At 35.2% G+C, this 16,378-nt stretch overlaps 1 protein-coding gene across 1 annotated transcript in view; it reads right to left on the reverse strand.

The window, feature by feature from the left end:
- Window positions 1-12,481: 12,481 nt before the first annotated feature.
- MDM1 (Mdm1 nuclear protein) overlaps window positions 12,482-16,378 on the reverse strand; it is a 37,121-nt gene continuing 33,224 nt past the window's right edge. Inside the window, exons 14-15 of the mRNA XM_049782745.1 lie at window positions 14,319-14,375; window positions 12,482-12,878 (exon numbers count right to left, since the gene is read on the reverse strand). Coding sequence (XP_049638702.1) covers window positions 12,766-12,878; window positions 14,319-14,375 — 170 coding nt within the window. The 3' untranslated portion in view covers window positions 12,482-12,765. The remainder of the gene's footprint in view (window positions 12,879-14,318; window positions 14,376-16,378) is intronic.

Consider the following 16,378-nt stretch of genomic DNA (forward strand, 5'->3'; position numbering starts at 1 on the left):
TAAAAAAAAGAGATGGTGATGCAAAAAGAAAAATAAACTAAGTAAAAAAAACTAATAGAAATATCTTAGCAAATGAATGTTGCTAAGGACAAGACTAGTATAAACATATATTATTATTTCAAGATGGTGATTTCATCTTCTTCATGCATAAAATTGCTGGATCATAGATTTTTCCTTCCAAGTAAATCTCTTTGGGGATCCTTCATTTATTTTCTATAGTGGCTTCCTTGATTTATATTTCCACCAACAATGCACACAGTTTGTTGTTTCTCTACCAAGATTGAGTCTTGCCAGCAGTCACTGTCTTCGTTTGTTCGTCTGTTATGCTATCAAAAATAAGAAGTTTGACTTTATGATATAATCACCTGAGTTCTTCCATTGGTTCAGTCATGAGAACTGTAATATCTGTACATGAGAACAAAAATATCTGTCTGCTTTAAATAAGAGTAGTAAATATAATACTTGATGACTAAGAACTGAGCCACTATACAGAGAAATCAGTTCAATAGCATGCCAATGCAAGGGCTGTAATCTGTTACGTTCTGAGATTTTGCAAGCTCTCAAGCTGGTGCTTATCTGAAAATCCCATGAAAGGAAATGCAGCATACTTAGCTCGGTGGTTTTTCTATGACCATATCACAATTTTGCAAGAGAAAATCAAATTTAGTAAACCAAATTTATTGGAATTGATGTACTTTGATTTGCAAGCAGTTTGCCAATCCTGTGGGGGAGGGGGTTGTTTTGTTGTTTTGTTTTTCAAAAATCAGCAGTATTTGCAATCAATGTGCACGCAAGGATGTTTATTGACGAATTATTTGAGATAATGTAAGTATCAGAGAAGATAATGGAAAAAAGGGGGGTGTGGAATGAGATGGGGGTTTAGTGACTGTATGGATTTGGAATGGCAGAATGATAGAAAAGGTAGTGGAATGAAATAGAGAAGCTTCGTTGGCATACAGTGAAGCCAACTCATTTCAAAATACCCTTTTATCCATTACTAAAGTGAAATAAGTGGGAAATAAGCGAGTCACTGTCACCTCAAGGCCCTCCTCTGAAGAAATAAGTTACCATAATAGAAACTTATAGGTAAAATCATTCATGTAGAACAGTTAAGCTAATGTCAAAGCTGCCCTTCACATCTTAATAAAGATTTTTGAAAAGGAGATAATGCTAGTTTTCATACGTATATTGTGATACCAAATGAGTTCATGTATCTAAAACATTTAGATGAGAACTTAGAAATTGTAAGAGTTTGTGAGTATAAACTTAGGACAACAAAGATGTCTCCTTTTATTACTCAAATAATTATTATCTAGGCCTCCAGGCCAACTGTATTGAAGAAGACAGTTGTCCTGGAATTGAATTTTTAATCTAGTTAATATGTTGAACCATATGACTGCTAATGTTTGAATTTGTGATTTATTATTATTTATTATTATTCTACCTAATAATTTAATTTAAATCTCGTTAAATTTATTTAATTTAATTTCAGAGAGGTGAGACTTTTTCCATTGCAATCCAAAATCCTATATGATATTAGAGGATTGTATTTTTGAAGGTTGAAGAGAGCTATTCCTAGTAGTGGTATACTCAGGACTTACTCCTGGCTCTGTGCTCAGGTATCAGTCTTGGCAGGGCTTAGAAAAATCAAATCTGGGTCAGTCACATTGCAAGGCAAACACCCTACCCACAGTACTTGCTCTAGATGCTAGAGGAATGCACATTTTAAAACAAAATGCCATAAGGTTCTATTCGTCTTATAGTTTCATGTATGCATCACTATAATTTGACATAAGCTACAATGAGATAATCCTTAAAAGTCTACTTTCCTGGGGCCGGAGAGATAGCATGGAGGTAAAGCGTTTGCCTTTCATGCAGGAGGTCATCGGTTCGAATCCCGGCGTCCCATATGGTCCCCCGTGCCTGCCAGGAGCAATTTCTGAGCCTGGAGCCAGGAATAACCCCTGAGCACTGCCTGGTGTGACCCAAACAAAACAAAAAAAAAAAACAAAAAAACAAAAAAAAAAAAGTCTACTTTCCTTTCATCACCAGTTTGACTCCTTTACCTATTTCATCCAGTCCTCAGCTCTTCTCACCTCTGGTATCCTCCAATCTGTTCTCTGTATCTGAGTATTGGTTTGGGATTTTTTTTGATCATTTTCTTTGTTTCTTTTGGATAAGAAAGTAGAATTTCCAAGCACAGGGGCCCCAAGAGCCACACCAGTAGTTACTCTGCTAACTAGATGGGACTGTCCAATGTTCAGGTCTGGTAATGCAAAGCCAGAGGTACAGGTGTAGGGAGGTAACCAGACCTACAATTCTGGTTCTGAGGAGCATCCAAAGTTACATACACCTAGTGGTTGTTGGAGGTCATAAAAATGCAAGGCTTATATTTAGGCGTTAGTCAAACAAGCATGTGCTCTAGCACCTTAAGCTTTTTACACCCTGTTTTGTTGTCATCCACATGTATGATAAGATAGGCCGGGTATAGTCTTTTTCTATTCCTTGGCCACAAATATCAAGGCTTTACCTCTTATTTTTGATAAGTTATCAACACAGAACTATTATTAGAAAAATTTAAAGTAATAACACAATGGGATATAACACTTCAGTGTTATTCAATATAAACTGATAAAACAGGTATTATTAAAAGACTAGAATTAATCAGTGTTCATGAGACCATTCCGAACCAAAAAAAAACAAAAACAAACAAACAAACAAAAACGTATACTTTGTTGAAAGGAGTGTAAATTGTGAAATGGACCCAACAACTCAATTTCCATTTTGCATAAAGATTATGACTGCATAAACAGTAGAATGCAACTCAGCTCTATTTAGCTGTTCCTTTAAGAATAAGATCCTTAGATGGGTGTTTCTATCTAAGGCATCAATTTTGCAATTATAGAGCTGCTTCTAAATACTTCCATTTTGGTTTCATAAAAGTCTGCTGGGTTTTCCCAGGCATGTAATTTTATGAATACCTAGCAAAAGTAGCTTTACTAGACACTAAACATCTGGTAAATATAAAAAATATATAAATTGGTGAAAAATAAAAAGATATTTATTTTAAATTAAAATAAATTTTATGTTTAAAATTCATGGATCCATTTATATTTGATCCAAAACATGGATCCACTGTAATAGCTTTCTTAGCAATACAGTATCAAATGCTACTCCTTCCCATTAGGAATAAAAGTATAGGCCCTAGTGACTGCCAGGAGGGATTTCTGAGTGCAAAGTCAGGAGTAAGCTCTAAACACCATTAGATGTGGCTCCTATCTTGGCAGTTAAAAGAACTTCATCCTCTCTTATTACCTGCCAACTCTAACTGATGAAATTTCCTTGGTTGATTGTTGATCATTGTCTGTTTCCTAGAGTTCCATTTAAAATTATAATGACTTCAGAGATCTTCTCAAAAGTTCAAACAAATCTAAGCATTCTCTCATACCCATTGATGGTAATTAAAAACTTCAGAGGTGCTGATTACATTCCCTTATGCTAAAAAGTGACACAGTCATTTATACTTTTGCCAGACAATGGGCTGACACGTTATATGTTAGCACTGGCACATAATGTTGGTACACACATTTCTAATGATTTGCTACCTCTCTACTCAACCTAGAAGTGAGGGAGAAGGTTTCCTTATTTTCATTAGTATTCAGTGGGTATGGTTTTTTGTTCAAATTTGGCCAAATTAACACAACTTAAGTATGTAGTTTTGACTCCTAAATTTCATAAGCTATACTTGGATGATTTATGGTTCTCCCATAACTAAAATGTGTATGTTATAGTCCTAATCCCCATTTAAGTCCACACTAAACTTAAATATACTGTCCCTAAAATTATAATTAATTTAAAATGAGTCCATTTGGATGGACTCCAATCTAATCTGACTGAATTCCTCAAAAGAAGTGGAGAACAGAACATGGAGGGAAGGTGCTGATGACACAGGGCATGAAAGAGTGGTCTTGGAAGAAACCAATACTGCCAATACCTTGAACTCAGATATCTGGACTCCAGGATTAAAAATAAACTGCTATTGTTCATTCTCCTCAGTAGTGTTTAGTTATAGGGTCCTTAGCCAATTAGTAGTTGCATAATTATTAGAAATTATATTATAGTTGCATAATATTAGAAAGCTGTTATTTATAAGACAGTACTCAAAAATTTTAACTTAACTCACAAAACCAGAAGAACAAAAGATAAATTAATCAATAATACTCCAGGGAACAAGTTCTCTCTATGTTCCACATCCCTGTTGACTTTCTACTGAGACACTGGATCATCTAGGCCTTCTGATTTCCATGGCAGAAGGGGAGGCACTGATGCTTTCTCTGCTTATCCCTTCCTCCTCTTTCCAGGCATCTGTCACTTAGTTCAACCTTGACTCTGTATAAAAATTCCGTTAATTGATATGGTAATGAGTGTAAGAATGCTCCATAAGGCTGGGTGCTTGCCTGGCAGATGGCCAACTCCAGTTCTATCTCTGGCACAATAGATGGTTCCTCAAAGCAACACCAGGAGTGATCCCTGAACATAAGAGTAAGCCTGGAACACAGCCAGATGTGACCTAACCTCAAAAAGAGTACACCTTTATTCTGAATGCTTCCCTGATTAATCTCTAGTACATCAGATTAACCTCTAATTAATCCGGATAGAGTGGCATAGCTATATGCATCAACCACCACTCATTCTCTTCCCTTTTTTCTCTTCTTTTTCAAGTTCTGTTCAGATTGGAATAAGTCAATGGTGCAGACCATTGAAGCCTGTTCTCACAGTGAACCTATTGGGTCAATGCCATCCTATCCTCTGTCATTTGGTAATTAAATTTTTGTAATTAATTTCCAATCGTTTTTATTCCAATCATGTTTTATCTCACAAGTCCTGTAAATTAGAGAAAAATTGGAAGATAGAAAATAGCCAGCAAGCTATAATTATTAAACTGTATGCATTATTAAATACTTTACAAACATGGGCTTCTCATAATATCTGAAACAATTTAGGTTATTTCTATCTGACATATTCATCAGTGAGACTTAGTTAAATAACATGCCCAGCATTACACAGTCAAGAAACAGAATTAAAATTCAAAAATTCCCTTGTCTGATCTAAAAGCATAAGCTGTTTAAAATGAACATTTGTATGTTCATTGTAATTTATTCACAGACATGTGAATAAAATGTTCTCTTAGCTTCATTCATGATCAGGAAAATATAAATCAAAACCACAATGAGATAACACCTCACACCACTGAGTATAACTTATATCAAAAACACTGGAAACAAATACTGGTAAAGACGTAGAGACAATGAAACTGGTGTATCTTAGGTGGGAATGTAAATTAGTAGAGCCTCTCGGAAAACAACATGGGAAATCCATTCATAAAAAAAATGTTTTATATGGATGTTCCATCTGATCCAACTACTCCTAACTCTCTATTTAGAGAATTTGAAAACATAAATAAAAGAATATTTGCATCCTTGTGTTTGAGAACCAGATAGGGAAACAATATATACTCAGAAATTGGGGTGGTTTTTTTTTTTACCATTTATGAAAATTAAATCATGCCTTTGGGGATAAAATGCATCTATTTTGAGGTCTTTAGGTGATTATGCTAAGTGAAACAAGTAAGAGTGAAAGATAATTGTCTCTAGTGGCTTCACTCATATAAATCACTAAAGCAAAGCAAAAAAATAATTCCTAGATTAAAATTTATATTGATTACCAGAGGGAAAGGGAAAGGGATAAGAAGAATAAATAGAGGGCAGGGGCTGGAGCAGTGGCACAGCGGTAGGTATTTGCCTTGCACGTGGCTGACCAAGGACAGACCACGGTTCAATCCCCAGCGTCCTATATGGTCTCTCGAGCCAGAAGCAGATTTCTGAGCACATAGTTATGAGTAACCCCTGAGCATCACCGGGTGTGGCCCAATCCCCCCCCCCAATAATAGCAATAAAATAAGAATAAATAGAGGAAAATTTTCTGTGTTGGGAGGACTCTGAAACTTTGGAGGAGGGAATGGAGGCAATTTGATGAAGGAAGCTAAAACCCCCAAATTTCTTATTGCCAAGCAATAAGACCATGAAAATAAAAACAAAACAAATACTTGCAGGCATATCTTTTTCCCAACTTCACTGAGGTATTAAGATTGTCTGGAAAATCTATGATATGAAATTCTGAGTATTTCTCTTAGAGGAAATACAATTGCATATTCAAATGTATATTCAAACACAATTTAACAATTTATTTCATCATACCCATATCTAACAATTTATCATCACCATACCCATATTTGAGATTTGATAGCTATAAGGCCAAGAATAAGGTGAGCTTTAAGCAAATCTTATCCGGATAGATCAATGAAACAGCATGGAGACCAAAGACAAAAAAAAAAAAAAGTATTATTTAAAACAGGTAAGTTTGGGACAGTGAGATAGTACAGGAGTCAAGGCACTTGCCTTGCATGATCAAGTTCAATTCAATCCCTGATACAACATGGTCCCTTGTAACTTTAGGAGTGATCCCCAAGCAGAGTCAAGAATTGCCTTCCACACATCTGAATATGGTTCAAAAATCAATACAAATCATATGATTATGTATATGTATACATACATGTAGACATGTATGTGTATATATATAACTTAGAATACTTTTAATTACACAATGTAAATTTATAATGGGAGATACAATTTCTTTCTTAGAAATCAGAGGGGCCAGAATTACAGTACAGGGATAAAGGCATTTGCTTTGCATATGGTTTGATCCTCAGTGCCCTATATGCTTTCCCAAGCCCACAAGAAGTAATCCCTCATGAAGGCCAGTAGTAACCCTGGGAAAAGTTGAGTATAGCCAAAAAGTGAAAACAATAAAGAAAGGAAAATAAAGAAAAAATAAATGTAAATGTTAATTTAATAGGTTAGTCTCTACTAGTCTATATACTTTTTATTCATATTCTAAAGCAAATCTGAAATTTTTTGTCTGTAATTTTCATTTTAAATAACAAAAACCTAAAATGTAGAGCAATAATGTGTGATGTTTTTGGACTTGGCAGCTACACTTCAGAGTAATTGTTAAATTTAATCAATCATGCTAGGAAATTAACATCAAATGCTTTTTAATTAACAAAGCACTTCGGGATTTTATCTTTGCAAAATTACAAATTTAACTTTATAAAGATTTTATTGAGATCAGTAAGATTTAGAGCTGTCATATGTGATTTCAGTTTTCTCTGGGTTTTCTAGAACTGTAACTGTTCTGACCTGAATAACATTTTCACAGGAACATTGAATACTAAGGTCCTCATTGTGGGCAAAACTTTCCTGTGTGACATGCCTAAGCCCTCAACTCTGAAACTGAGTGCAAATAAATTTTTTAGCATCAAGATCTAAATGTTCCAATGTGCAGCAAATATACTGAATTTGTGTTTTATTCTTAAAATTAAAAACTCTTAGATTTTTATATTACATTTTAGAAATTAGCAACAGTCAACATATAGTACATAAACACATTAGGGGACAACCAGGCTTATCTCTTTCCTTTTGTAATTATCGTAGGTTCTATATTTCCACATTCCCTGACTCATACATGATAGTATCTCCGATTCATTGTACACTAATACAGTTAGTACATGTCAGGTAATGGATTCCACCACCTTTCCGAGTTAATGAGCCACAACAATGTAGTCTGGCTTTCTTGCTTTACCACATAATGGAAACAGACCAATCATTTTAGCGTGCCTGCCCCAAACTGAGTGTATGAGCTCTATGTATGTAGGTCATCATAAAGAGCTGTAATGAGAAATGCTGCATCTTCAGGATCTATAGTTTCAAGCTTTATAGATTTAAATCTAGCCCCTCCAAAGTACTCCCATTCCTTCCACTATCCAATGTTTTAACAAAACTCTGCCTTCAGCACACAAGAACAAAATATTTGAATTAAATATCTGAAGAGCATATAAAAAAATTTTACCTTACAGACTTTAAGTCATATTATCTTAAAATCTTGTAGATGAAAAACAGATTCGGAGACATTTAACCAGTTTGTTCAAGAATAATTTAGGATTTAGCCATAGTTTTGTGGTTCCTAATCTACCTATCAGAATCACCTATAAGATTAATTATAGATTTCCAGGCCCCATCTCTGGTTAGTCCCATGGATCGTGAGTAATTTCCCTCTATGATATGCTATTGTGTCTTTTTAAAAATGAATTTTAGCTCAAGTTGAAAACAAAACCAGAGTACTTTATTTTGCAAGTCAAGATGTGAATGGTATAAATCTTATATGTCTTTTCTTTAACTGTCTCTCCTTTCGGAAGTAATGTTTTCTCCATCATGCAAATCACATGAAGAGACAAGCAGGTTCTGGTGCAGTGGCTGCTATGATCCGTTTGTAATATGCCCTAAGAGGATAAGGGCATTGACTTACAGCATTTGCTCACATCCCTAATGTCAAATCAAATCCAAGGCCAATCTCAAATTGCAAATAGCTTACTAACCTTACAAATTTTTGGAATATTTAATAGACCAGTGAAATGGACAAAAAAGTGAGCTCCAGCATAGGACAGGGTGTTGAATCGTTGTGGGGAGAATGAACAAGTTCTCAACACTAACCAAAACATCCATCATGTGGCTCAAATTGATTGTGGAATGTTAACCTTACAGTCTAACTTCCAAAGACAATACCGTGCCCCATAGTTGAGCATTCCTTGTTCACTTTCAAGGGCATTTCTTGTCCTTTCAAGGACATGTTGATATGGATCCAGGGGATCATGAAATCATATTAGGACTGATGAATGGTGCAGTAGTGGAGAAAAGTGGGCACCATCTCCACCATGACAAAGGGAAAATAGTCACCATAAGGAATGGCCCTCTGCTTGAGAAAAGTACTCTTTTATAGGTTTCTCTCTGAGCCTGGAAAAAAAGAGGTTGGGTCTTTTTATTCTTTTATTCAGGTCTTTTTATTCTTTATCTTCACTTAGCATGTTGAAAATAAAGATCAGATATGAGTACAGAGTCCATATTAGTGTGAAGCTTACCAATTTAGGGATGAGAGTAATAACACTGGCCTGCTTTAATCCACAAATAGAGCTAGAGGGACAGACTGACTTCTCCAAGTTCTAAAACTACCAACAAGACACAGCCCTTGCAGGTTGAATGACAGATTGTTCTTTTGCCTGGAGTAGGACGCAGATGATTGTAGCTGATAGACTGGGCCCTGAGTAGGCTAATATAATAATGCTGCCACATAAAAATATATCAAAACAAAATGCAAATTTTCCTAGGATTACTTACCATATATTTTTTAAATTTTAATGAAACAACTGCATTCTATAGAGTACTTTATAGTTGTTGAATTTCTCACTTATCATATTTAAGAATTATTATTTTTTTTTTTTTTTTTGGTTTTTGGGCCACACCCGGTGACGCTCAGGGGTTACTCCTGGCTATGCGCTCAGAAGTCGCTCCTGGCTTGGGGGACCATATGGGACACCGGGGGATCGAACCGCAGTCCGTCTCCTAGGCTAGCGCAGGTAAGGCAGGCACCTTACCTCCAGCGCCACCGCCCGGCCCCATTTAAGAATTATTAAAGTCTGATTATGGTGGAGGGAAGTGTTTAGTCAGGAGGTGGTGGTGCTGAAAGGTGGTAAAGTGCTATGCATGAACGCTTATCAGTAAGAGTACTGGAAAGGATGGTGAAAAAACTTATTTAAAAAGTACCTTTCAGAGGCGGACTGTTGGGTGTGGAGAGGAGGCATTAGTGAAAGTGGGCTCTATTGAAGGGATTGGTGTTGAAACACTGCAAACCTGAAACCCAATTATGAATAATTTTGTAATTTCATGGAGAATAAAATTAAAATTTTAAGAAGAAAAAATATTTGTTTCTTTGGTAGGTTTCCAAAAAGTCAACATAAATTCAGAAATTCACAACTATAGCAAACTCAGATAGTCCACTCCTGTGCTTCCTGAATACTCAATACCAACATTGATTTTCTATATAAAGACAAACTTGACTTGCATGTTTACTACTTTATCCTGGCTGAATCCATTGTATATTAATTTAATGTCTAATATTCTGTTTCCTAGCTACAAAGATAGACATCTCATGTATTTTAAGAAAGCAAATTAAAAAAAAAAAGTTAACTTCTGAATGACCCAAAACAAACAAGCAAAAAAAAAAGAAATAGTAAAAGGGGCCAAAGTGGTAGCACAGTGGTAGGGCATTTGCCTTGCTGACCCAGGACAGACACGGGTTCAATCCCCAACATCCTATATGGTCCCGAGCCAGGAGCGATTTCAGAGTACAGAGCCAGGAGTAACCCCTGAGCACTGCCGGGTATAAAAAATAAATAACTCCCAATGAATCAATGAGAGAACTGATCATAGTAAAACTATATTGAAGGCAGAGCAATAGTACAGTGGGTAGGGCATTTGCCTTGCATGTGGCCAACCAGGAATAGACCAGGGTTTGATCCCTGGCATCCCATATGGTCTCCTAAGCCCGCCAGGAGTTAACTCCTGAGCGTCACTGAGTGTGACCCAACACCTCCCCTCCCAAAAGACTATTATCAATATAAAAAAAAGTCCAGAGTTGGCATCATGGGTAGATTTTTAATTGAGACCTAGATTTAGTTACTATTATTTTTTTGGTCAGTAATTCAAATATTATGTCATCTGCAAAATTAACATAGTTATGATTAGTTATCAAATAAATTGTTCCACCATGTACTAAGTGAAAGTGATTTTTAAGCCAGGAGTAGAGAGATGACTGGGGGAATCTTTAGAATGATAGGAATACAATATAATTCAGTGTGGTGCTGCTTTGATGGGTGTAAACATTTCCACACTCACTGAGGGGTCATTTGAAAAGCTGCAGTTTATTGCAAATAAAAGTATGCATTAATAAAACTGAATTTTTGGTTTTAAGCCACATCCAGCTGTGATCAGGACTTATTCCTGGCTTTATGTTCAGAGATTACTCTTTGGTTCATAGGACCATATGGGGTGCCAGGATCATACTCAGGTCATCTGTGAGCAAGACAAGTGTCCTACTCATTATACTATTGCTCTCACCTTAAAGCTTCATTTTTAAGTTAATAATCCCAAAACCAAAATGCCAGAAAATCTTATGGACTATTTCACATAGTTAAAATTACCCACCAACTCAAATGCATATCTATCTAGTATGAGCGATGAAACAGACTCTTCAATAGTCCCCTATGCCATGGAGTAAAGCTTTTAAGAGTTAGTCGGTAGTGTTCCACAAAGCTAAACTGTCACACAGAAACTGAGGTAATAGCTGTGGCCTTATGAGAACCATACCCTGAACTATCTGGCTTCTCTGATAGATCAAATTCAGGTGGAATGTCTTACTCTCCTGGGTTATGTGGATTTTATAGTCTATGACTTATTGTGAAAGATTTGCAAATGAACTTAATAAAACAAATTGTTCTGTTTTTAAATCAATAGGTACAAATATTTTATCTTTATTACTTTATGCATTATTATTAAGATGTTATGTATTCCATATATGAAATAAATATGTTTTTGAAACTTATCAATGCTTTTTATACATGACTTAAATACATAATGCTCTTGGGCCAAAACTTTTAAATGAGTCCAGCACAGAAATTCTGTATTTTCCTACAGTTATATAAAAACATTATGGACTGTTTAGTGATATTTGTTTGTGTGTTTGTTTGTTTGGTTGGTTGGCTGGTTGGTTTGGTTTTGGGGTCACACTCGGTGGCGCTCAGGGGTTACTTCTGGCTCTGCACTCAGAAATTGCTCCTGGCAGGCTCAGGGGACCATATAGGGTGCTGGGATTCAAACCACCTGGGTCCTAGGTCCTGGGTCAGCTGCGTGCAAGGCAAATGCCCTACTGCTGTGCAATCTCTCCGGCCCCTGCTTAATGACATTTGTGCAGTTTCAAAAGAAGTCTAGCATTTGACTAACCTGTTGTAACAGTCTGTTTCTAAAAGATAAAATGTATTTTATATGTAGTAATCTTCTGGAGAAGTTAAACACTTCAAACACAAGAAGCAAACAACTGAAACACTTGATCACTTTTTTTATTTAAAATATCTACAAACCTTCAGATCACCATGTACAAATAATTCAGCAAAACTAAGACATTATTCAAATGTAAGCCAAAATCTTTTTTACAAAGAGAATACACACAAAAATCAAAAATATACATATTTTCTCAGCATGTTACCATAAAAATAGATGTATGTATGTACATATACAGCTGGTATTTTCAGTCTAAATACAATTACCAATCCTCCAAAGACTGTAACAGAGTTAAAGAAACAAAATATTTATTTTATGACTTCTACAATTATAAAGATAGAAATAACCACCTTTAAGGTTTATATATACTTCACTTAGATATTAATGCTTATTTCACTGTGTCCATTTTTTAGAACATTCTCTGAATAGATGAATTTCAAAACTCAACAAGTTAGTGCTGACAATAAATATACAAGTTAGAACATGTGAAAAACTGTATTATCTATGTCTTCATACTTTGGAGTAGTTATGAAAAGAATTCTTTAAAAGTTAAATTGGTATACTCTTGCATTTAATTTTTTTCAAATAAAAGAATAAGCTATCCAAAAACCTAACTATTTTTAAAATCAATTTTTGGTAAAAAAAAAAAAAGTTAAAAAATTTTAAATACTTGAAAATTCTCAATATAGTAAGCAATGAAGAAAATTATGTCAATTGTTTCTCCAGATAAAAGGAACTCAACAAGCTGTATATTTACTTATGTTTTACCCCAGAAATTTTCCTTCCTTTTCTGAGCTCGTGCCAAAGTTTGAAAGGCCTGGAGACTAGAAGCTGCAGAACGAGCAGAAATCTCAGATAATCTGTCCTCATCTACAAATGAAAAAATTATATTCAGTGCAAAAAAAAACACCCTTTAAAATTACCATGATTTATAAAATTAACATAAAATTAAGAGTAGAAGTTTATGTTAATGTTGACTAACAAAAATGTAATTTATTGAAATGTTGATACTAATATTTTCAGGAAGTTTACAACAATGTTAAGTTTATTACATTTAGAAATGAAACATCTTAATATTAAATAATCGTTTTGTTTCCTTCCTAAAATCCCACAATGTCATTACCTAAACACATGGCCTATGATTTCACTATTACTTGGAAATAATTTGTCATCATACTGTCTTGGCCTACTTTAAAAAACACAGATGTTCCGAGCAAAAAGTTTAAAAAAAGATTTTTTTTTTGTCTTTGGACCACACCCAGTGATGCTCAGATGCATTACTCCTGGCTCTGCTCAGAAATCACTCCTAGCAGGCTCAGGGGACAATATAGGATGCCAAAGATTAAACCCAAGTTAGCTGATTGCAAGACAAATGTCCTATTCACTGCACTATCACTCCAGCCCCTAAAAAAATTTTAAAGCAAACTCCTTATATCATGGTACATTTGCATCTTATTTTCAAAACAATCTCTTTTAATATTGAAAGCATGCTAATTTAATATGCTATCATTTCTGTTCAACAAATCCATTATAAGATTATTTGTAAACATGTTCCTTCCATTATAGATAGAAAACAACAACAACAACAACAACTCAATTCAGTGTGCAGACATTCGTATTTCTAAAGAATATCATTTCTAGTTCACTTAACAAATCCTGATAAAGGTTGCCAAGTTGCTGAGAAAAGCTTCACTGGCTGTGAGCTTATAAAACGAAGTATTCATTCAATTTTACTTCCAAATTCATAATTTATAAATTCAGTAATTTCATCCTTAGAAATTAAAATAGTAATTCTGGTTTTTCACCCCAACAGTACAAAATTCCTCCTATCACTATGTATTTTGCTAGAAAAAAATCAACAAAAATGAAAATAATTACATTTTCCCTAACTGTATTTTTTTAGAATATAAAATTCACAAGTCTGTTGAGGCATTGGAAAAAAAAAACAAAACAGACATAATGGTACCAATGCAAATTCCTGATCCCAGACAGCCAGGATAAAAAATAGAATACAGAAAACTTAAAGTGTAATGATAAGTGTAAAATCATCACATTTGCCTAAAAAAGACTAAAAGACTAAGGTTTTAATTCCTGGTTTACTGACTTATTAAATGAAAAAAAAAAAAATACAAACACATATACCAACCCACTTCACAAATTTGTGGACCTTTTAAAATAATGTCTGTAGGAAGTACTTTATAAACTATAAAGTGCTAATCAAATAGAAGGCTATTAGACTATCATACAAACTACCATCTAATATAATAAAAGTTCATATTTTTATTTTGTCTTATTTGACTTCTGAAATACCTTCATTAAAGGTGTCAGGCTGAGGTAACTGGAAACGCTTCATCCTTGCTTTTTCCACTTGAAAAAATAAGGTAAAAATAGATTATTTTTAAAACTGAACAGTACATATTTATAATAAAAGAAGAATAAAAGAAACATTGATTTTTATGTATCTAATAGAAAGTCATATCAAAGGGCTAATCATTAATTTACAGTCTGCTTAGCAATTACTTTAAATGAACAATAAATAACTCTGAATGATAGAATAATTTATTTTAATTTTAAAAAAGATCAGGAATGCGGAGAGATAGCACAGCGGCCTTTGCCTTGCAAGCAGCCTATTCAGGACCAAAGGTGGTTGGTTCGAATCCCGGTGTCCCATATGGTCCCCCGTGCCTGCCAGGAGCTATTTCTGAGCAGACAGCCAGGAGAAACCCCTGAGCACCGCCCGGTGTGACCCAAAAACCAAAAAAAAAAGATCAGGAATAAAGAGACAGTGCAGTACAGGAGCCAGGTTGCTTTTTTTTTTTTTTTTTGCATGCTACTGATCCTGTGTCAAATCCCTTGGAACTACAGATAGTCTCCCAAGGAGTCACTCAGGCAGAGTCAGAAAAAGTTCTTGAACACTGCTAGCTATGCCATCTCCACAAAAACAAAACAAAACACAGCTGTCTTTTGTTTAGTATTGATAAACAGAACACTTATGTTTATTAAAAATAAAGCCTCTGAGCCCCCCAAAAAATCAAGGAGGAGAGACAGAAAATAGTGATAACTTTTAGGAAAGCATGAAACAAATGGGAGGGGAGTTAAGTAGGTTATTACAATTTTCAAGAAAGATGAATACTGGATTATCAGTGGATGTAAATCAAGGTAAACCAATTCTTCCCCTTAGTAGATCAGGGTTTGGAAATGCTAAGGACAAACTGAAAGTCTGTTACTGAAACAGAAAACTGCTGCAAAATCTTCGTGGGCCAGTTAGTTTTCAATCATATCTTTATGTTTGCATAGCTAGATAACTGCCCCTTCTCTCCATAAGATGTTTGGGGATTTTATCTCTAAAGGATGTTTTTAAACCAGACCTCTGAGGACTGGAGGACACCAGGCCCAGCTGAAGACTAGGTAGGGTTCCATATTAAAAACAGGGGTTATGTATCTCCACCAAGAAATAAAACATGGTGCCCAAGGAATAAGAAAACAATAAAATGATGCACTGTCCAAAGGTTCCTTAGAAATGGAATACAAAGTAAAATACCTTTTACAAACTCAAAAGAAGTTTAAAGCCTATCAACTTTAAAACAAGAGATGGAAAAAAGCAGAAGAATAGAGTATGTCCAATCTGAAAAACAGGCATGCCAAAAAGGAAAAACAGAAAATAGAAAAACAAAAACAACTGGCTAAATAATTAAAAAAAAAAAAAAAACTTCCAGGAGGCTGAAATATAATACCATACAATATGTACGGTCTTTGCCATACATAAGCATTCTATATGGTCCCAAGAGCCCGCCAGGAGTGATTCCTGATCATGAAGCCAGGAGTTGTTCCTAAGCACAGCCAGGTGTGGCTCAAAGAACAAATTAAAAAAAAAATTCCAGAGGTAAAGAACACGGTGTGCCTGTTACAAAGACTACTTAGGATAAGCAAAATGAAGAGAGAACGTCAAGGTATACAATTAGATCCTAGAGAGCTGAGAAGGAAAAAAGGCCATGAAACAAAATATCAAACTTAAAGACCAAATTTCTCAACTTAGATAGAGGGAAGTTAGAAAAAGAGAGGGATACCTGGGCCTGGGGCCCGAAGAGATAGCACAGCGGCGTTTGCCTTGCAAGCAGCCGATCCAGGACCAAAGGTGGTTGATTCGAATCCCGGTGTCCCATATGGTCCCCCGTGTCTGCCCCTGAGCATCACCGGGTGTGGCCCAAAAAAAAAAAAAAAAAAAAAAAAAGAGAGGATAGCCAGTCAAACTAAAGAAAAATAACTAAGGCCCTGAATTCTATATTGGGTTGACATCTGGCAGTGTCAAGACATTAGTTGTCACATCAGGGCAAGGAGGGGTCCACTAGTAACCTGGTGGGCTTCTCTGT

This window comes from Suncus etruscus, chromosome 11, assembly GCF_024139225.1.
Source record: "Suncus etruscus isolate mSunEtr1 chromosome 11, mSunEtr1.pri.cur, whole genome shotgun sequence".
Classification (NCBI taxonomy): Eukaryota; Metazoa; Chordata; class Mammalia; order Eulipotyphla; family Soricidae; genus Suncus; species Suncus etruscus.